Genomic DNA, 22,392 nt, shown 5'->3' with positions numbered 1-22,392 from the left:
ATGGATATTCATAAAATTTTGAGTTATGTGGAATTTTATAGTTAGATTGCGCCATGGACGGTGTATAGGCTTAGAGTCGCTGGTTTGCACACATACCGGAAGTAAATATATATATATATATATATATATATATATATATATATATATATATATATATATATATATATATATATATATATATATATATATATATATATATGTTACGAATTTGGAATTCAATTGCACACAACATACAGGTTCCCTTAGTCAGCTATATCGATAAGTGCATGTTCCCTAGATAGCTCACCTTCCATTGTTTAAATGTTTTGAAATTGATTAGATGCGCTGCGGATCGATTTAATAGTTAGGGAGTGAACAATGGAGACGTCCCTCCCCCTCTTCTGCGAAGAGGAAGAAGAACCCTGCGGTGACGTCAACAACTCCCTCCCACCCGTGGTTGAGCGGGGGTGGGGGTGGATCACGAGGGCATGAGTCACGCCGGTGTGGGGGGAGGGGGTGCAAAGGATAAAGAGGACATCTTTTCTTTGTTCAAAAAGAGTCCCGTTCTGAGTCCCGTGGGCAGAGTTCGTCTGCTTAGTCCCGTGGGAGGAGTAAGCTTTTTTTGCTTCTGAGAGAGCAGTCGTTCAGCCATTCGGTCCTGCTTGGCTTGCTTGGCTTAAGGCCTTCGGAAGCTTTTTGCTTCGGCTGGCTCAGTGAGCTTCGGTTGCTGCTTTGTTTTGGAAGGAACTTGAACCGGTTGTTCGGCTCGAGCTGCGAGTGGAGGCTTCTTCCTCTTCTTCTTCTTCTTCTTCTTCTTCCTCTTCCTCTTGGTTCGTGGAGCTTGTCGTTCTCCATTTTGTTTCCCGGCTTGGTGCGACGCGTCGGCCTCTTCTTGGAGTTGGTTCCTCGGGGAAGCGACGCATCGACAGGAAGGATCGGCGCCTCGTCTCACCGGCATGTGTTGAGAAGCGCGGGAGGATTCGCGGGAGCTTGGGAAGGATCGTGGCGATTGGATCCAGCTCGCTCTCGCTGGAGCCCGGGTCCGGACAAGTTGAAGACCACATGAGTTGGAAAGGTTCGAGTCAAGCTTTGAGTTTCAGCTCACCTGTCCTCCGAGCTGGAGCTCGTGATTGAAGGCCTCAGCGTGTGTGTGTGTGTGTGTGTGTGTGTGTGTGTGTGTGTGTGTGTGTGTGTGTGTGTGTGTGTGTGTGTGTGTGCGTACGTGTGTCCGTGGGCCCATCTAATAAGTAGGAACTGCTGTTAAGTGTAAATGACTGTACATAATAAGTAGACGGTTGTAGTTCTTTTGTTGCTTGTATAATCGCATACGTGTTTTGCCTTAATTAATTGCATACGTGTTTCATTATAATAAATGTCGTTGTGTGAATGTAAACCTGCTCGTTTCGTCCATTCCCTCATTGACTGAACATTTCGTGTGTTGAGAGTTAGAAAGCCGTTGGTTTGCCGTAATAGGGGGACATTTGGACCGACGGTTGTCGGCGATTACGCCGCTCGGAATCGCACACGGACAAGCTCGCCTCGGCTGTTTGTTCCGTACGAGATCCGTCGAGGGTGGAATACCCCGGTAGTTGGATCACGTGGGTATTTAGGTACATTGAAGATTGGCAATCGACCCTACCCCACGTGATCTGCCGATTGGCGTATTTCGGTTCTTGTACAAGGACCCGTCGCTCGGAGTTATCCGGGCAACGATCTATATTCCGGGCGATCGGTCGGGCCGAATCGACTTGCGGCTCCGTTCAGAGCGGTCGGTTGGCGGCTGACCCCCGGCATGTAACAATATATATATATATATATATATATATATATATATATATATATATATATATATATATATATATATATACACATATAATTTTTTTTCGTCGATTTCCTTTTCCGAGAAACCTCAGCAGTCTTAATAGTGAGCGACTATTATTGTGTCAAAGGACATTCCTCAAAAACTCCCCAAATATTCCACTCTATTGGGAACTAATTCCATTACAACAGCCTGGTGGAACCAGGTTATCTGCACGCATACGTATGTATGTATGTATGTATGTACGTATGTATGTATGTATGCAAGTATATCTTGTATATAAAGCTCTTTCTAACCACTGACTCACTGACTGATATTAAAGATTGGTACCTTCTGAGTGACATAGAAATCTGAAATTTTGTCCCGATGGGCATCGAAGCTGGTACACTGGAAAAAAAAATCACAGAATCATCGGACAGCATCCATAAATGAATATATTGTTACGGGCCGGGGGTCGGCTGCCAACCAACCGCTCTGACGGAGCCACAAGTCGAGTCGGCCCGACCGATCGCCCGGAATATAGATCGCCGCCCGGATAAGTCCGAGCGACGGGTCCTTGTACAAGAACCGAAATACGCCAATGGGCAGATCACGTGGGGTAGGGTCGATTGCCAATCTTCAATGTACCTAAATACCCACGTGATCCAACTACCAGGGTATTCCACCCTCGGCGGAACTCGTATGGAACAAACCGCTGAGGCGAGCCTGTCCCGTGCGCGATTACGAGCGGCTTAATCACCGAGAACTGTCGGTCCAAATGTCCCCCTTTTACGGCAAACCAACGGCTTTCTAACTCCCAACACACGAAATGCTCAGTCAATGAAAGAATCGACGCGACGAGCTGAAAACATTTAACAATTAGGGTATTTATTAATAATAATGGGGAACTAGGGAAGCACGTAAGAGCAGAACTATTCTGACTATACGAAATGCAATACAAATATTTACAGCACACAAAGCACTTAACGATTTCCTACTTATTAGACGGGCCCACGGACACACGTACGCACACACACACCCAAGAAATGGTGGCTGAGGCTTTTAATAATGAGCTCCAGCTCAGAGGACAGGTGAGCTGAAACCCAGAACCTATCTCGAACCTCTCCACCTCGTGTGGTCTTCAAGTTGTTCGGACCCGGGCTCCATCGAGAGCGAGCTGGATCCAATCGCCGTGAGCCGCGATCCTTCCCGAGCTCCCACGAATCCTCCCGCGCTTCTCAACACGTGCTGGTGAGATGAGGCGCCGATCCTTCCCGTCGATGCGTCGCTTCCCCGAGGAACCACCTCCAATAAGAAGTCGATGAGTCGCACCAAGCCGGGAACCAAACGGAGAACAAAGAGCTCCACGAACCAAGAAGAAGAAGAAGAAGCCACCATTCGCAGCTCGAGCCGAGCAACCGGCTCAACTTTCTTCCAAAACAAAGCATCTCGAAGCAAAAAGCTCTCCCGAGCCAAGCAGAAGCCGAAGCTCTCCCGGGCCAAGCAGGACCCGACGGCCTGCTGAACAACTACTCAGTAGAAGCAAAAAGCTTCCGGAAGCCTCAACCCTAACCCAAGCTAAGCAGGACCCGACGGCCTGCTGAACGACTCCCCCACTTCCCCCGAACAAAGAAAGGATCTCCTCTTTATCCTTCTCCGCCCCCTCCCCCGCACCCGGCATGACTTATGCCCTCGTGATCCATCCCCCGCTCAACAACGGGTGGGAGGGAGTTGTTGACGTCATGAATCACGGGACGGAAGGGCTCTTTTTCCTCTTCTCAGAAGAGGGGGAGGGACGTCTCCATTGTTCGCTCCCTAACTTATTAAATCGATCCGTAGCGCATCTAATCGATTTCTAAGCATTTAAACAATGGAAGATGAGCTATCTAGGGAACAATCGACATAGCTGACTAAAGGAACCTATATGTTGTGTGCAATCGAATTCCAAATTCGTAACAATATAAATAAATGAAAAAGAGAGAAAAAAATGCAGGTGAGCGACCCAGACAATGGGGAAGCATGGGAATTTTGTGTGCACACGGACATCGAAGCCGATACACCAGAAAAATTCACAGAATCGTCGGACATCGTCCATAAATGAAAATATAAATAAATTAAAATAAATAAATGAAAAATCAAATGTAGTTGAGCGACCCAAGATAATGGGGAAGCATGGTTCATGTGCTTCCACAATGTATAAGCACTCCCCAGTCCCCATTAGTAAAATGATATATCTAATATATAAAGCTCATTCCAACCACTGATTCACTGACTGACTGATATTAAAGTTCGGTACCTTCCGGGTGACGTATAAAGCTGAAATTTTGTGTGCCAATATACATCAAAGCCGATAAACTGGGACAAAAACAATCACAGAACTCTTGGAAAGTGTTGGTAAATAAAAATATAAATAAATGAAAAAAACTGCATGTGAGCAATCCGAGATAATGGGAAGCATGGTAATTTTGTGTGCAAATGGACATCGAAGCCTATCCCCTGGAAAAAAAAAATTAGAGAACCCTCGGAATGCATCCATTCATTTAAACATAAACAATTGAAACAAAACATGAAAAAATGCAGGTGAGTGACCCAAGACATATAGGAAGCATGGTAATGTGCCATGCCGACAGAGATCAAAGCCGATACACTGGGGAAAATCACAGAACCGTCGGAAAGCGTCCGTAAATCTACACTAATAGTGTGTGTGTGTGCTTTGTTCATAAAGCATAACATTCTCTCTGCTAACTTCCCTACCCCAACCTCTCTCTTTCTATGTCCCATCGATGCTCTACCCCCTCCCAATACAGTCCAGCACCCTCCTCCGACATCTCCACTCTCACTCCCCCCTCTCTCTCTCTGTCTGTCTGTCTCTGGACATATCCAGATGGTGGTTATCTGTGGACGGTATTTGTCTCCGGACGTGTCTGGGCAGGGTTTGTCTCCGGATGTGTCTTGGTGGTGTTATGTTTATTTATTGTGGATTTTTTTGGCTTTCAGCCAACTTCCTCTTTATTTTCTCAAAACCCAGGAACATAACCCCACTTTTCCCACAGACCCTGTCGTGGTTTTGAATATTGTCACATTTTTTTTCAGGAACGTAACCCCCATGGTAGTCAAGGGTTGAATGTATCTTAATTTATTCATAGGAAAAGGCAATTGCAAATAATTTCTGGCAGTGGTTGCAGCAATGAATTTTGAAAACTGGATTTGTCAATCAGTGCTTTGAGAGAAAAATAGAGGCAGATACAAAAATGAAGATTGCATTCATAGTTTGTTTTTGTATGACTTCAGAAATTTAGTTGTAAAATATGAAATTGTAAAAATGTAAACTTCTGTAATTGAAATGTTGTGTTAGGTTTTTTCATGAAAGTTGTCATATTTAATGGAAATTTTTCTCTTAAAGGTTTGCGAGAAGGATGGATATTGCATGCAATGGATGACAAGGATCATCGAAAGGTTGTGTGCAGTCATGAATTGTGTTCAGGACAAAATGCTCTTTCTTAATTCAATTGAGAAAGTCTTCATGCAAATCATCTTGCATTTCATTCCATCATTAATAGGTAATCTTTACGACACTTGTAGACTTGGTTGTTTTTTGGAATGTAATGAATTTTGCTTATTTGCTATTCCTAACTTCTTTGAGTGCTTATAACAATGCAAAAGTAGTGTTTTATGTCAACAATGGTATTCATCTCCGAACCCAATCCAGACCACAACATAATGACCTACTAGCATAACCCGCGCTCTGCGCGACATGTTGGGGTGGGTGTGTTTGAGAAAGGAACTGATGCAGAGTATCAGTAGTAATTTTACTTTAATGCAGAAAGTGGAATACGATTTCACTGTTTCAGAACCATTTTATTTACTTTTTTGTACCATGCACCTCATATGGTCTTTGAGATAATGTAAGCCGAATATCACGTTACTCGAGCGCAGAACAAAGTCAAAGATAGCGCGACACGAAACCACAAACTCGGAAATAATATAGGTCAGGTCAGGTATGGGAGCATGTGCCAGAACAGCGCGTCGCTGCGTCCACTTTCCGCCGGTACTCCAGGGGCCTCCGTCTGGCCATCCCCCAGGCAGATGCCAGGCCCATCCCCATCTCCTTGAGATGATGGTCAACCTGTTGCAACCATGAGGCACGTGGTCGACCCACTGGCCTCCTCCACTCATGAGACTCCCTCGCTGAGAGAATCTGGTGAGCAGGATCAGAGTCAGGAAAACGAGCCACATGTCCATACAGCCGCAACTGACGCTCACGGACTATGCAGGTAACAAATCTCATCCGAGTCTCTCTCAGCAACCGCTCGTTGGACACAAAATCCGACCAGCGATAGCCAAGGATTCTCCGAAGAGACCTGGTACCAAAGGAATTAAGTCTCCGTCTCAGATCTTTGGTCAGAGTCCAAGTCTCGCACCCATAGAGCAAGACTGGAAGTACCAAGGACCTGAAGACTCGGACTTTCGTCCTCCCGCACAGGTACCGGCAGCACCACACCCCATTATCCAGTGAATTCATGACTCCCCAGGCCTGACCCAGACGTCTATTGACCTCTGACTCGCAGCCAGCAGAGACATGAATATCACTGCCAAGGTAAGTGAATCTCTCCACGACCTCAACATCCTCACCACAAACAGACACAGACAGGACAGCAGCATCCAAGATGTCACCGAAAGCCTGGATCTTAGTTTTGACCCAAGAAACCCGTAATCCCAACGGCTCCGACTCCTCATTCAGCACCTTGAGGGCCCCCAAGAGGATGTCTAAAGTCTCCGCAAAGATGACTGCATCATCTGCAAAATCAAGGTCCGAGATCTTGACATTCCCAAATGATGCACCGCAACTTGATCTCTCTGACATCCTCCCTAAAATCCAGTCCATACAAGTGCTGAAAAGTGTGGGGGCAAGTACACATCCCTGACGAACTCCAGTAACAACTGGAAATAAGTCAGAGATGGTACCACCACACTTCACAGCACTCTCAGTACCAGAGTAGAGTTCAGACATCACATCGATCAGTTTTGGTGGCACCCCACGAAGACCAAGAATCCTCCAGAGGACATCCCGATTCACTGAATCGAACGCTTTACAGAGATCAACATAGGCTGCAAGCAGCCCCTGCCAAAACTCTCGTCTGCGTTCGGTGAGGACACGAAGTGCAAGGATACGGTCAATCGTTGACCTCTTTGGTGTAAAGCCTGACTGCTCTGGACGCTGGTGCTCAAGCAGATGGTGGCGAACCCTATCAAGTATTATCCGAGCAAAGACCTTGCCCGGCACTGAGAGCAGCGTCACCCCTCGGTAGTTGTTGCAGTCTTGGCGATCACCCTTCCCTTTCCAGAGAGGGACAACAAGGCCCCTCTTCCAGTCAGTTGGGATGATGCCTGTGTTCCAGGCAGAGCACAAAACTGCATGCAACGACACGAGTGCAGCATTTCCACCAGCCTTGAGAAGTTCGGCATGGATGCCACAGATCCCTGGAGCTTTGCCCCGTTTCAACTGGTTCACCGCAGCCCGTGTTTCCACAAGCGAAGGTGGACCACAGTTGATGCGAGGGTCAGCAACAGGGATTATAACACCCTTGACGTCCAACTCGACAGTTGGGGGATCAGCCTGGTACAACCGCTCAAAGTAACCGGCCCAGCGGGCCTTCACTTCAGACTCCTCTGTCAAGAGCCTACCACTCTCTGCTCGAAATGCAGTGCTCCGAGGGATAGGCTTGGATGAACGTAATGCGCGAATTCCCCTGTAAGCGGGACGAGAATCACCTGTGCACAGGTGATGCTCTACCCCCTCACAGATTCCTCGCACATAGGCCTCCTTGTCCACCCTCAGTGCACGTACAGTTTTACGCCTCAGCTCCCTGAACAGCTCAGCTCTGCCATTCAGCCTGGCCCTGCGACTCTGGTCAATGGTATCCAGTGTCCCTTGAGAGACAAAATTCTTCTTTGCCCTGCGGTGAGCTCCAAGGCATCCACCGGCAACATCAAGGACGGTGGTCTTGAAGGTGCTCCACAACTCTTCAGGACCCCCCAAAGCACCCAGACCCCCCAAGTGTCCACTCAGCCTGTTCGCAAACTCCTCAGCTACTCTCTCATCCCTGAGCTTGGCAACATCCAGCCGAGGCTGGGATGGTACCATTCTCCAGGATTTAAGGTGCAGCTTTAGAGTTGCTAAAACAAGCCTGTGGTCAGTATTGAGGAACTGAGCACTCCGGTAGACCCTGCAGTTCTGGATCATCCTCCAACGACCGTCAATGAGGACATGGTCAATCTCCTTTGCCACACCGCCAGCGTTGGAATACCAAGTCCAGCGATGAGCTTGTGGGCGCTGAAACCATGAACCAGCCACCCGAAGTCCATGACTTCTTGCAAAGTCAAGGAACTTAGTGCCATTCTGGTTCATAGTTCCTGACCCATGGAGACCAACACACACCTCATAACCATCCCTATCAGTTCCAGTCGATGCATTGAAATCCCCCAAGACTAGAAGTGTATCTCGTCTGGGGCACTGATCAACCACAGACTCGAGTGTGGCGTAGAATGCATCCTTCACGGTGAGATCACTCGCCTCAGTCGGAGCATAAACAGAGACCAGGGAAATGACACCTAAGGAGTGACGAATACTTAATCTCATAATACGCTCGTTGACTGGTGTTACCTCAATTATCATTGGGGTCAGCTTATTGGACACAGCTACAGCAACTCCTTGGGTATGGTAACCATCAGAGCGACCAGACCAATAGTAGGTGTAACCACCCACCATTATCTCGCCGCAATCCGGTCTCCGAACCTCAGAGAGAGCTGCAATCCCGATGTCCAAACGCTTGAGCTCAGATGATAACAGAGACAGGTGATCATCCTCTCTTAGGGATAGGACATTCCAGGCACCCACCCGAAGGGACCGCCTCAGGTTAACCCAAGGAGACCGCCGTCTGGTGGACGACACCTAAGCACCACTCCGACACACTCTCCCGCAATCTGACCCAGGGATGTTACCCCGTGGTTTCCCTCCTATCATCAAAGATTGGGGGTCCCGAAGGCTTTGCCCCAATCCCGTCATCCGTTGAGCTGCCCGCGAAGGGAAGCTGCACAGGAGGTACTCCCACGGAATGGGTTTTCAGATTTTTTTTGCGTTTTTGCGTTTTGCGGAATGAAGGGTTTTACGGTGGCCGGAGTGCAAATCCTGCCACCAACCTCCTAATAAGAAGTGACCCAACTGCAGGAGGACGTCCGCAGACACAGTTGGGCACTAGATATAATATATAAATAATATATAAGATAATTTAATATACCTTTTGGACCCTTGTTTCCTCTGGATAAATGAAAATAGAACATATTGTACATTCAAATTTAGCTCCTTCCAATCGTAAAATGATGGTCACTTCTCAATTAATGTTAAACAAATATATGTGGCGTCTTCAAAAGGTACTTGGAATGAGATACTCAATAATCCAAAAAATGCCAACATTTTAATATTCTTCATTCACAAGAATATATCATGAGTCAAAAAAAAATTTCCTTACTAATTCTATATAATGATTGAAAAGTATAAGGCATTGGAATTTCTTGGATAAATACATGTTGTTCCAAGAACATTTTGAATGCCCCTCATATTTAAGCAGCACCAGTTTCATGGAATTTTCCTGAAACCACCTTCTAACGTTTTTCTTCGTTTAGTTTTTAAATACAAACTTATCAGCTCATGGAAAAGCTGAATGACAGAAGGCTAAGAGCATAGCCACTGGCAATGCAGTCAAGAGGATAAGCTGATGGAAGGACTGATATAGAAATGTATAAAAGGCAGGAAAAGCAAGCAAAACTCAGAAATAGATGTAGCATTACATATAAGATGATGATGAGCTGGCACTTTAGATAACTTGAAGGTTGAAGCATGACTCGACAGAGGCTGCAAGACAGTTTCACAGACAGCAGAAAATGGGGGACAACAGATTGAAGTTTCACTCTAAAAATGGTTTTTCGGAGACAAAGAAGTAGCTGTTTCAAAGATGTATGTGTTGAGCCAAGTGGGGCTGAAGTAGGCCAAATGACCGAAAGAGCTGATGTCAAAGGTATACCATGGGTTTCATGTAAGTAGATTCCTGCTGTAGTATCTCACAGTTCTAATACACATATAATGCACTCTTGTATCACAATAATTATTGCAATAATGTCATCATGTGTAATTATCAGAGGTGGAGCTGTGTCTCAGGAGTAGAGTCTCAAGTTGACTCAATTCTCATGCTTCAAGTCTCGAGTCAGGTCTCGATTATCAAGGATGGAGTCTCAAGTTGTGTTGAATTACATAATTGTTAATGTGTTTCAATCTTGATTCTTTGGGAGATGTTATTTAATGTGTAAAATTAAATATACATTCGCTTGTAATTGACTTGACTTTGTCACAGCTCTGATGGTTGGATATTTTGAATCTTTAGCATCCAAAGTCATAAGTTGTCATGATTTGTATAAAAAAAAAAAGCAATGTGATTCAAATCTGGCTTGAGTCTGAGTCTCTCAGCCAGTTACGACAGATTATATTTACAATTTGTGCCCCAAATAATGTACTGAATCAGATATGTTATCTGCAGAACATAAAGAGAAAATGTTTAAACGTTGTAATGAAATAAATATAAATCCTCATATTTTTTCAGAATTGGACGTAACCTGAGATGCGGCTATATTACCCAGAAAACATATTTTACATGTCATTGCACACAACAGCTTGATTGTACTTTGGAAAATTACTTAAAAAAAATAATTATTTGGTCAGATGAACAAAATCGATTGGTAAACTATTGTTTAAAAATTTTTTTTTGTACATGGTCAAAGCTCATGGATGAGTGAGAACACAGAATATATCAAGACACAACATAACAAAGGGAACAGAAAGGGGAAACACCAACAACAGGGTGGAGAGAAAAAGTAGATGGAGATGGACAAATTAGGGATGCAGGTTATGATGAGGGGTAGGGGAGAATGCAAGAGGTGGACAAGATAGATACATAAGCAAAACTTGGGGAGAGGTGGGGATGGATTAATAGGAATAGAAAAGATCGTAATTTTGGATGGGGGATGACTTGAGATGGTGGGGAACAGCTGTCTTAAAGACCTGGAGGAAGAATTCGATTGAAGAGTGTGGAAGATGGATCCACAGGGGGAAAAAGAGGAATAAATTAGTGGAGGTGAGCAGTGGTTCTGGATTTAGACAGTTTCACGAGGAGGGGTTGCTGGTGGACCATGTGCATCCTGAGGCGGAAAAAGATAGAGAAACCACCTATCTGTCGGCGATGCTGAAGTTATGGGCTCATAGACTCAGCTTCATCACCAGAGATTCCAATGATCTTGAAAGCCTTGGTTTCCATGGCATCAAGCTGAGCATGATGCGAGGCAGGGGAGCCAGCCGAGAGGAGAAAGTTGGTCAGGTCAGGTATGGGAGCATGCGCCGGAGCAGCGCGTTGCTGCGTCCACTTTCCACCAGTACTCCAAGGGCCTCCATCTGGCCATCCCCTGGGCAGATGCCTGGCCCATCCCCATCTCCTTGAGATGGTGATCAATATGCTGCAACCACGAGGCACGTGGTTGGCCCATTGGCCTCCTCCACTGACAAAGCTCCCTCGCTGAGAAAATCTGGTGAGCAGGATCAGCATCAGGAAAAGGAGGCACGTGTCCATACAGCCGCAGCTGACTCTCACGGACTATGCAGGGAACAAATCTAATTTGAGTCTGTCTCAGCAACCGCTCATTGGACGCAAAGTCCGAAGAGACCTGGAACCAAAAGAATTAAGTCTCCATCTCAGATCCCTTGTTAGAGTCCAAATCTCACATCCATAGAGCAAGAATGGAAGCACCAAGGACCTGAAGGCTCGGACTTTCATCCTCCCGCATGGGTACCGGCAGTGCCACACCTCATGATCTAGTGAATCCATGGCTCCACAGGCCTGACCCAGACGTCTATTGACCTCTGGCTCACAGCCAGTAGAGACATGAATATCACTGCCAAGGTAAGTGAATCTCTCTGTGACCTCAACATCCTCTCCACAAACAGGTACAGACAGTATAGCAGCATCCAAGATGTCATTGAAAGCCTGGATCTTAGTTTTGACCCAGGAAACCCATAATCCCAGCAGCTCCAACACCTCATTCAGCACCTTGAGGACCCCCAAAAGGATATACAGAGTCTCTGCAAAGATGACTGCATCATCTGTGAAATCAAGTTCAGAGAACTTGACATTCCCAAACGATGCACAGCAACTTGATCTCTCTGACATCTTCTCCAAAATTCAGTCCATACAAGCACTGAAAAGTGTGGGGGCCAGAACACACCTCTGATGAACTCCAGTAACAGCTAGAAATAAGTCAGAGATGGTATCACCATATCGCACAGCACTCTCAGTACCAGAGTATAGTTCATACATCAGATTGATCAGTTTTGGTGGCACCCCATGAAGACCAAGAATCTTCCAGAGAGAATCCCGATTCACTGAATCAAACGCTTTACAGAGATCAACATTGGCTGTAAGCAGCCCTGACCGAAACTCTCATCTGCGTTCAATGAGGACTCGAAGAGATGATGGGGAGAGAAGTTCTCCATGAATCTGCAGATGAAAGCCTTGTAGGTGGATCAGAGCTCAGGTGTGCTAAGGAAGGACTTTGCATGCCGGAAAATTCCCAGTCGGCATCTGGCTTTCAAGGCCAATTTTGAAATGTGACTTGCCCAAGATAGATCGTGGCTGAGAGTGAGACCCAAGAGTTTGAGTGGCTGAACCTCTTTGAGAGGGTTGTTAAGAAAGTAGATGGGAGGGTTGTGGTACGGTCCGTTCGGAGAGAGAGTGGATGTGTGGGATTTCTCTGGACTAAAAGGCATTCCATGTTTGACCAGCTTGTGATTTTGTTAAGGTCTGAGGACAGAGAAGAGGCTGCTGGTTGTCTGTCAAAAGGATGAGGGATATCATAGCAGAGAGTGGAGTCATCACCAAAGAGATAAAGAGGATTTTCCAGAGAGTCAGTGAGATGATTGATGAAGATTAGGAATAAGATGGGGCCCAGAACACTGACTTGGGGTATTCCAGCCTTGACAGGGAGAGGAGAGGAAAGGGTTCCATTGAGAGCCACACATTGGCTTTGAGAGTGGAAGAAGTAAGCAATTCAAGAGTATAGTTGGCTTTGGATTCAATAGGCAGACAGTTTGGAGAGCACAAGGCAAGATGCCAGACTTTATCGAAGGCTCAAGATATGTTCAGAGAGACGGCCCTGATCTCATGTCTGATGTTGAGACCCAACATTGTTGGGAGAGTGGAAGAAGCATGTCTAAAGTAGAGTGACTCGGTCTGAATCTTAATTGATGATCTGAGATGAGGCTGTTGGAGAAAAGATTTGATTTTAAGTCAACGGCAATGATGGCTTCCATGACTTTGCTGATGACTGGAAGTAAGCTAATCAGTCTGTCGTTAAGGGGAACTTTTTCCATATTTTATGTAATCCTGTGATGTTGGCTGATTTCCAAGCAGATGTAGATGACCTCTGCTAAATGTCAGGGTGAAAAGGGCAGAGAGAGGAAGTGCAAGAGCAGCAGAGCAGGTTTTTAGGACACATGAGCTGATGCCATCTGGTTTGGTTGCAGAGTCTGAGTCGTGTGTTACCAGAAACTTTTCCACCTTCTCAGGTATAAAGGACACATAATCCAGAAGCAATTGGGCACAGAGAAAGAGGGGTTAGGTACACAAGATTTTGAAGCAAACAAAGAAATGAGGCATTCGTCCTTCTCATGAGTGGAGTTGGCTGTTGTGCAATTTGAAGTGAAGGAAGGGATGGAAGGAGAGCATACACCAGAGACAGACTTGACAAGCTGCCACCAGGTTTTAGAGATTGGACAGGTTTTTTGGTTGAGATTGGACAGATGTTGTTTTATGGCTCTCCTGAGAGTGACACTTGTTGTGGCCTTTGTGGAAGGATCTGAGGTTGCCTTCAAGTGGATTTGCCTTCCAGGAGGAGAATGCAAGTTGTTTTAAAGCAACTGCCTCACCACAGGATTCAGAGTACCAAGAGTGGGAGAATGGATAAGATAACTGAAGACAAGATGGGATGAATCTGTGCATAAGAGATAGCAGGTTTCTGTGGAAGAATTCTGACCACTTACAAAGCTTTTGTCCGTAGCCTGATGGAGTACTGCTCTCCCCTCTGGGCTGGTGCTCCTGCCTCCCACCTTTCTCGACTTCACGCTGTCGAAACCAGGGCTTTTAAGATCATTGGCATCTCCCGCAATGAAGCTGAGTCTTTGGGCCTCTCACTCAATCACCGCAGGTTGGTCGGTGGTCTTTCTGTCTTCTACCGACTCCTCTCCAGCCTTGCCCCCCCTGCTCTCTCTGTGATTTGTCCCAACCACATTTCCACAGGGCGCTCAAGGTCCGCCAACAACCCCCTTCTGGTAAAACTACCAAAATCACGAATCACTGCTCATCTTCACTCTTTCATTCCTCTTTTTTCCCGCCTTTGGAATAAACTTCCTCACTCTATTCTTTCCCATTCTTCCCTCCAGGCTTTCAAAACAGCTGTTCACCACCACCTCTTATCTTCCCCCATCCAAATCCTCGATCTTTTCTACCCCGATAATCCACCCAAGCCCACTTCCTTCAATTCTCCTGCTTTCCTTCCTGAAAGTCCCTTTAATGTCCATCTTCCCCTCGCCATGTTCCCCGTCCCATCCCCATCCCTCCCCCTTCCACAGTTCACCTGTGTCTGTTCCCCAATGTTTTGTCCCTTCCACTCCCGCCCCTCTTGTCTCATGCCTCCTTGCTGTGAGTTGTGTGTTAGCTCTCATACGAGCCTCGACCAAGGTATACAAAAAAAAAAAAAAAAAAAAAAAAAAAAAAAAAAAAAAAAAAATTCTGAGGCTGAGTAAATATCAGGGGCAGTAGATAAGAGAGACCAGTCCTGAAGTGTGATGGCTGCTTGCAGTCCCTGCCAGTTTTCTTGAGTGAACTGTCAGACTTGCCGGTGCTGAGACAAACATGAGGTGGGAGCGGAGGGAAAGTCATAGCTAGAGGTACTCCTTTGGTTTTGGAGGTGTAAGAGCAGTACACAGAGAGTGAGAAATGGAGTTTCTGATGTTCCTCGCAACTCCGCTACCAGAACATGGTTTAGATCGATCAAACCAGACACAATAGCCAGGGAGAGACATAAAGGAGTCGTGGGACGTCTTATGGGAGTAACGATTCTGTTGAACAGATGATGGATGAGAGATCTGTGTGGTTGGAACGGAGGCCCTGGATGTTTGAGGTCCACACAGTTATGGATGGGGGAGAGGAGCTGCTGATAGGAGGTAGGGATGTGGACAGGAGCAAGGAGGGGGTACAGGATGAGAGGAAGCTGGGGGAGGGGGTGTAGGGTAGGGGTGAAACCGGGAGGGGCAGGGGAGAAACTGGGAGGGAGTGGAGCCAGGCGGGAGAAAATCTTAGAGGGGCCGGACGAGGTGGAAGTTGAGAGGTGGCAGGATGAGGGGGAGCAGATGGGAGAGGTGGGAGGTATGACATGGAGGTGTTTGACACGATGAATGGATGTGAAGGGGAAATTTATGTCGTGTGCATACAGCATTTGCAAAATTGATCTCAGGATTCCCAAACTAGATAATTATGATGACTTATTTTTACACTTTTAATTTAGAGGGCAAAGACTTTAAGACTTTTACATTCATAACAATTTAATAATAAATTTGGAGACAATGTACAAATCAACACAATATGGGATTTGAATTTGGGTCCAACATATTCTAAAAGGAAGTCCTAAAAATGCTCTAAAAAGCAAGGTACCTGTTTGTACAATTTACTTTGGTTATCATCTTTAAGTTTGAGTGGCATTATCCTGATATTCTGTGATGAGTTAATTTGTAAAAGTATGCAGGTTTTTCTCGAAAGAACTTGCAACCATAGCTGATCTATATAACCATTGCCAATTGTATCATTGCTGAATGCTTTTTAGAACCTCCACCTGTAGTAAATACTGGGAAGCTGTTGTTTCCTTCCCACACTGTCAGCCACTAAAAACACTTGAAAAACACATTTCTGCCATCAACCTTTGTAATCATTCAGTTCATGAGAAAGAGACGCTTGGGAGGTGTCTCATTTATCTCTCTTTGTAACAAAACAAAACGATCCTGCTGATTGCCTGTTTTTACGCACCGTTAAATGTAATTTATGCCAAGTGCAAAGAGTGTCAAAAGGTCAGCTGGACGAAAGTGTTGAATGAATGGCCTGTTTAAAAAGTCCTCATGTGGATTGTCTGTCGCTTTCCTTTTGCTATTAGGATTGAGAAATTACAGTTGGGAAAACTACTGAGCATCATAACAATTCATCTTTTTCTGGCCTGTTGTATTGTCTTCATACCACATTCTAATTACATTTTAATCAACCTGAAGTCCCAAAAACACCTTTCGCTATGAACCATTTCCCCTTGATCTGTATTGCCATCCAACAGTTTTTTGTTTTATCATCATTTTTTCAACAAAAACATCTCCATTATGCTTCTTTGTGTTATCTTTGTCGACTAAAATTTAACTTTATCTTCAGGCCTGGCATACAAAGAACACAAATGTTTGACATAATGTCTTGAACAATGACCGACACTGCTAATGGAGAAATCACTTTCATTAACTTCTTAAAGAAGACGCTTTAACTTTTATACCTTCAAAGTGGGCTTTGAAAAATCATTAGCGACACAAAATTTGAGTGTTTGGCAGTTGGAAAAAATCCACCAGGCTGAAAGCCTGAACTGCCATCACCCACTAGTGTAAATTACCTTGTCACTGTTACACATCACAATATATAAATTACTGCCTGGCTGGTATAATAGGTGATTTCCCCGAAACTGTCATGCCTCTGTAAGATATCCTGCATTTCCCTCATTGTGGTCATTTTCTCCTGCCTGCTTCTTTGTCTAGACGTGAAGATGAATAGGGACTGGGAAGTTAATGATAAGCTTTACTGTGGGAAAGGGACTGAGAAGACATTGAGGGTTGCTGTGTAATTCATATCACTTCAAATTAAAGCAATTAAATAATTAATCTGTCCCTTTGTGCTCTGAATACAATAACTTAATTTTAAGCTGGAAGATGTAACTCTGACTGCCATTTTTCGCTTAAGTAGATTTTGAAATTTTCACCCCTCCAAATCTTGTTAAATCCTACCTTTGGCAGCAATGAAAGTGGTGATGTCAGTGCACATATTCAAAGAATATTAGCAGTTTGGTTATGAATAGCCTATAACTCAAGACGTATTCTTGATGTAGTTTATTTACATATCCTGTGCACTATATTCACAAATTCTGCATTTCTGCACAGTACATTGTTTTGGGGGAAGGAGGTGGTTTGCAGATACTTAAAGGAAGATACATGTTACCATTGTCAAGGTGATAAAGCAGAATGTAGTAATTAAAATCACCACATTAAATAAGAACAAAAAGAAAAGAAGTTTGGTTTCCATAAAATGCAAAAATCAGACAGGTTTGGTCAGTTTGATTTATCTTTTTGGTATCCAGCCGTTATTTTTTTTAATGATTTACCTTGTTTCATTTGGGAAGCTGGAGGATGGACTCAAAAAAATGTACGATGGCTTAATTTAAAGAATTTCCAGCCTTCAGACAATTACCACTTTTCTCTTCAATATTAGTGAATTATGTCCAACAGGATGGTGCAATAGTAGTGTCCTTGCCTCTGAGCAGTATAGCCTGCATTCGATCCTCGAACCGATTATAAGCTGTCAGGTTGATACGTCACAGGCAGTGCATTGTATCAATGAGTGCGCCATCTCTTGGATGGAGGTTAAAATGGGGACCTGTCGACTCACATTGATTGCTGATGGGCATAAAATATCTCCATTCACAGTATTTAAAAGAAGATTATCATGGTAATAGGAGTCAAATTTAAAATTCCTGCCCAAACTTGGTGCAGAGAGATGGGAAACACCTAGTCTATTTGCCCAAAGAACCACCAGAACAGCGATGCCATGAGATAAAAAGATGATTACGTAATTATATTCCAGAGTTGAATAATTTGTAGTTGTGCTGCACAGCTCAAATATTCAAAAGAATTGTGCACTAAGTGATAAAAGCACCAAATTTGGCACACTTGTAGAAAGACATATTATGAAGCGATTTGGATATTTGGCCACCACAGATTTAGCCTCTGAGGGCCGTGGCAGCCATTTTACAAAATGGCGGCCAGGTGACATTAAAATGGCTACCAGAGGAATTGAAATGGCTAGGACTTCTACATTTGTGGAACGATTTCATCGTTTATGGGGTCTATGGATGCGCCTCACCGAGTACTACAAACGTATGGGAGCAGATTTTCGAAATTTGAAATTTTGAAGAGGGGAAAATTTTTCAAATCACTGTGGCTTCTACGTTTATACTTCAGTGACAACTACCACTGTGCCTATATATGCGACTAATGAGGCTCTATAAAATAGCAGTTAACGATTTTCGCATTTTTTTAAGGGGGGGGGAGAAAAATAGAAAAATCGCTCTGGGCCCGACTACATTTATGTTTTTTTTTAAGAAAGTCCGCGCCACCACATGGCAGCAGGAAGGCCTAACTATAGCTCAGCTGCCCGGGTGGGCGCTACTCCCCCAACTATCGGTTGGACTAAACTAACTAACCTAACCTAACCCTAACCTATAGTCCAACCTATAGCCCTGTGGGTGACATAATTACATAGCAAGCGTAAAATAAATGACAATGAAAAAGTGTGTAAGAATAAACATTCCTGGAAATATATCATCAACAACAACTGACTAAAATATGATCTAAAAATAACCAAACATCCACCCACCCTGAATCTTCTATTAAATTATTAAAAGTTAAATGCATGGTGTATTTACAAAATAATTTGCTCAAGAAATACAAAATTCCACATAATGCATTTCAATGACACATGATGTTACAGTGATATGATGAAAAACTCAAAATTAAAGGTAGAAATGTCTAGTTCTGGGTGCACTCCCCCTCACACTGGCACAGAGCAGTACATTCAAGTGCAGCCTTTTTGCACTTGCAACGATTCACACAACCCTTCTTACATTTACATGACAGCAGTTCACGGCAAGTTTGGGCTGCTTGTGGTAATCTTGTCCAGTGGGTCTCATGCAGCCCCTCCTCACTTTTGGTCCACGCCTAGCTGGTTGCCATGGAAAGGCATGGAAAGGCATGGAAAGCAGCCCAAGATATGTTCTCACCTCCCTCATCATTTCCATCTACGACCTGCCTTGCATTGTGTAGCCAGACATATTCTTCCTCAGTATGCTTTTTACCCTCTCTGTCAAGTGATGTCACCCTTGCAGCAGGGACAGGAACATTCTTGACTGCTGGTTACAGGAGGCACGTCAGTGTAGCACTGTGGCAGCTAGCGGATGAACGTGCTTGCATCCCCAGATCCTCCAGTTACGACTATGGTTCGATCCACACCTTCTCCCATGAAACTGGGACGTTGGATCAGTGAGATAGCTGTTCCATGGAAGGAGGACTTTGCTGTTGTTGAACTCGGATTGTGATCTATATTGTCTCCTGCAGCAGTAGTAAAAACTTTTCCACGCATCTTGGGCGGGCAGACAACTTGCTCCAAGTGAAACTGCTCGCAAACACAGTTCCACATCTGCACTGTGAGGCGGAGGACACGATCATACGAGATGCTCATGCCAACATGTGCCAGCCTATCCACCAGTTCCTTCTTGCGTGTGTGGGCGTGTAACATCATCCCCACATATATTGGAAGAGGCGTTTCTTGCGCAGGGCTGTGCCATACAGTGGAGGATGGTGAGGTGCTTTGCATACGCTTGTGTTTTACGCTGTTGAACTTCACAATTTGAGCAATGGTAACTGCTGCATTGCTTGTGTCTGTCATCTGGTCCTTGATGCTGGGTCCCTCTAAGACCATGCTGACCAGGCCAAGCAGCATTTGTGGCACAGACTCTTTCTGGCATCCTTCAGGGAACCCAATGAAAGGCTTGGCTTCTCCAAACATGTGGCGGCGCACAACTTTTGCAGCACGTGCAAGATGGATAGCATCATTGTCGCTGTCCATTTCACAAGCTTTAGCAATAGCATCGCCAACATCTTCTCGAAATACCAACAGGATGTCTCTTCCCTTGCTGTGTGATTGCATGTCAGGGAACTGGGCAAGGAGTCTCTGCTTGAGACGTGTGGAGTGTACCCTTGTGTTGCTCCTGACGCCGAGCTGTTCAATTCTTGACTGGTATAGTTGAGCCAGTTCTGCTAACTTGAACACTGGCGCCATCTCCTCATCCTGTCTGGTCTCTTCAATAAAGAGCACAAGTTCAGCAAAAGCTACTCTTGACAGCTCTTTCTCTGGTTCAGTTTCTCCTGGTGCTTCAGAAGATCGGGCCGCTCTGGCACGATTATATAACCCTGACAAGCATTTGGCATGGTACTTAGCTTCCAGGGCCACCATGTCCCCAGCACTGAGTTTGCCAAGTTGGGCACTGTCTTCAAGGAGGGTCGCACAGTCCCTCACGTGCCTGTCAATTGTGAAGGTCGCTGCCTTGTGAAGCCGTTCTGAGCCTGCAGGTTGTTCACAGAAGAAACAGGAGGGGGGCCTTGACTTATCTGTGCTCGATGAGAGGGACCTGGTGCGCTTGCATGCATCAGTATTATGGCTGTCATCAGCAGTTACACGCATTCGCTTTTTGGCTCTCTGTACTTTTGTCCTGTTATATTTCAGTCGACAGGTTTCGTGATAACCAGCACTGTTTGCAATCATAGCTGCTTCAATTCCGTGACCTTCGTCAAGCCGGCGTAACTGAAGCGTACGTGGAAGCTCCTTTAGTTCATTGAATCTGATCAGATTTTTGGCCAGGGAACTGTAGCCGCTCCCGACATCTGTTCGCTTGGACTGTGAGGGACGAGTCAGTGTCTCTTTCGTGTCGTCTTGACAGATGATACACAGGTTCCAGTTCGTTGTTGGTGGATGCGATGACATTGAGACAGGTCGCTCTGGGTCGACCAACTTGAAGCTCTTGGACATGGCTGCTATTAAGCGATGACCATCATCACCAACCTGCAATGACAAATAAATATATTGGAGTCCATGTTACGACTATACGAGCATATTACACAAAATTTTAATTATTTCCCAAAAAAGGTTTTCCCCCCCTTCACAATTTCGAAAATCTGCTCCCATATGTTTGTAGTACTTGGTGAGGCGCATCCATAGACCCCATAAACGATGAAATCGTTCCACAAATGTAGAATCCCTCACCATTTTAATTCCTCTGGTAGCCATTTTAATGTCACCTTGCCACCATTTTGTAAAATGGCTGCCACGGCCCTCAGAGGCTAAATCTGTGGTGGCCAAATATCCAAATCGCTTCATAATATGTCTTTCTACAAGTGTGCCAAATTTGGTGCTTTTATCACTAAATGCACATGAGGTTAGCTATGCTGCCCCACTATTGAGGGTTTTTATATTTCCCTTCTTCATAAAAACCTATTTATGAAAAAACAGAATTGGATGTAACATGAGAGTTATATCCATTGCTGTTTTAGGAGTACTTTATATGAAGAGTAAATTTTACAACCTTTGTTGAATTAAAAAATAATTATATACGAGTTTTTGTTTGTTCCTTTAACATTTCCAAAACCCCTGGGTCAATTTCCCCCAAATTTTATTGTACCACATTATTTTCACACGTGGAAGGTCAATGTCACAACAGTAACTTTAAAATCTGAATCAAGTTCATGTAAAAACATGAAATAACCGTACTTTTGGTGATCGACCATCATACGTCAGGTGCACCCCTTGGCGGAAAGGTGGATCTTTGCTTGCTCCACACCTGTGCGTTGAAAGGTCGATATTCTATTGAGAATCAAACATTCTTCTTCCTCATTATCTTTATATGGGATGAGGCCTACTGGAACAACCTAAAATCATATTCTTCCATGTCTAAATTGCTGTGCACATCCCTTTCCATATAATTCCATGCCTTATTCACAGCTCTCTTCGTGGCTTTCTTCTTCTGCCCGTACAGGTGCAGTAATCCTGCATCTGGTTGGTCTCCTCTATCCTCTTCCAAACCTCCTTATCACCGACTGCCTTCACGATAGTCAGGTTCCTTGTGTAATTTCGTTGGAATTTTTTGGAGAGTAGCAAACCGATTGATTTTTGAGAAGTTTAAAATCTATTTAAATAAAAAAATGATGTTTCACATTTTTTCAACTTTTGGAAAGGTCGTTTTGGGGTGAAAAACGCTTTTTTTGAACTCCAATTTTAAAAAATCTGAAACAATACAAAATAACCAACTGATGATGGATTACTGTTAAATGGCTAACAATGGATTTTATAAGATAATAAAATGTTGCATTTTGACTGTCGATTGCCATGGAAACAGCATTTTTGGAGTGAAATTGCCATTTTTTAAAACATAATATTTTCCATCGGATGGCCTGTTTTAATTGTTAAATAAAGTGACTATGACTAACTTACACATAAGTCTTATGATTTTCAAGTACTGGAACATTTGGTTGCCATGGAAATGGCCATCTGTGCAATGAAACATTGGTGTGTCTGTTGTTCAATATCAGAAGGTTTCGGCACCTTCAGTCGTAA

The 22,392-nt window shown here is 44.5% G+C and overlaps 2 protein-coding genes across 4 annotated transcripts in view; one reads left to right on the top strand and one right to left on the bottom strand.

The window, feature by feature from the left end:
• Nucleotides 1-22,392, top strand: part of FBXO47 (F-box protein 47) — a 180,835-nt gene that overhangs the window by 140,125 nt on the left and 18,318 nt on the right. For all 3 annotated transcript variants that reach the window (XM_085884557.1, XM_085884555.1, XM_085884556.1), the window contains one exon: nucleotides 5,181-5,337. In XM_085884557.1, the coding sequence (XP_085740683.1) occupies nucleotides 5,181-5,337 (157 nt within the window). The remainder of the gene's footprint in view (nucleotides 1-5,180; nucleotides 5,338-22,392) is intronic.
• LOC147024540 (uncharacterized) lies at nucleotides 19,174-20,818 on the bottom strand. Its single transcript, XM_085886924.1, has one exon. The coding sequence runs from the start codon at nucleotides 20,809-20,811 to the stop codon at nucleotides 19,174-19,176; it is 1,638 nt and encodes a 545-aa protein (XP_085743050.1). The 5' UTR covers nucleotides 20,812-20,818.

The sequence above is a fragment of the Eptatretus burgeri genome, chromosome 6 (assembly GCF_056783735.1).
Source record: "Eptatretus burgeri isolate ZD-2024b chromosome 6, Ebu_testis_v1, whole genome shotgun sequence".
NCBI lineage: Eukaryota > Metazoa > Chordata > Myxini > Myxiniformes > Myxinidae > Eptatretus > Eptatretus burgeri.
Note: the sequence above shows the minus strand (reverse complement) of the source record. Positions and strands in the feature narration are given on the sequence as shown.

Excerpts from the sequence above, each read along its gene's own strand:
- LOC147024540 (XM_085886924.1), bottom strand. The coding sequence starts at position 20,811 with ATGTCCAAGAGCTTCAAGTTGGTCGACCCAGAGCGACCTGTCTCAATG.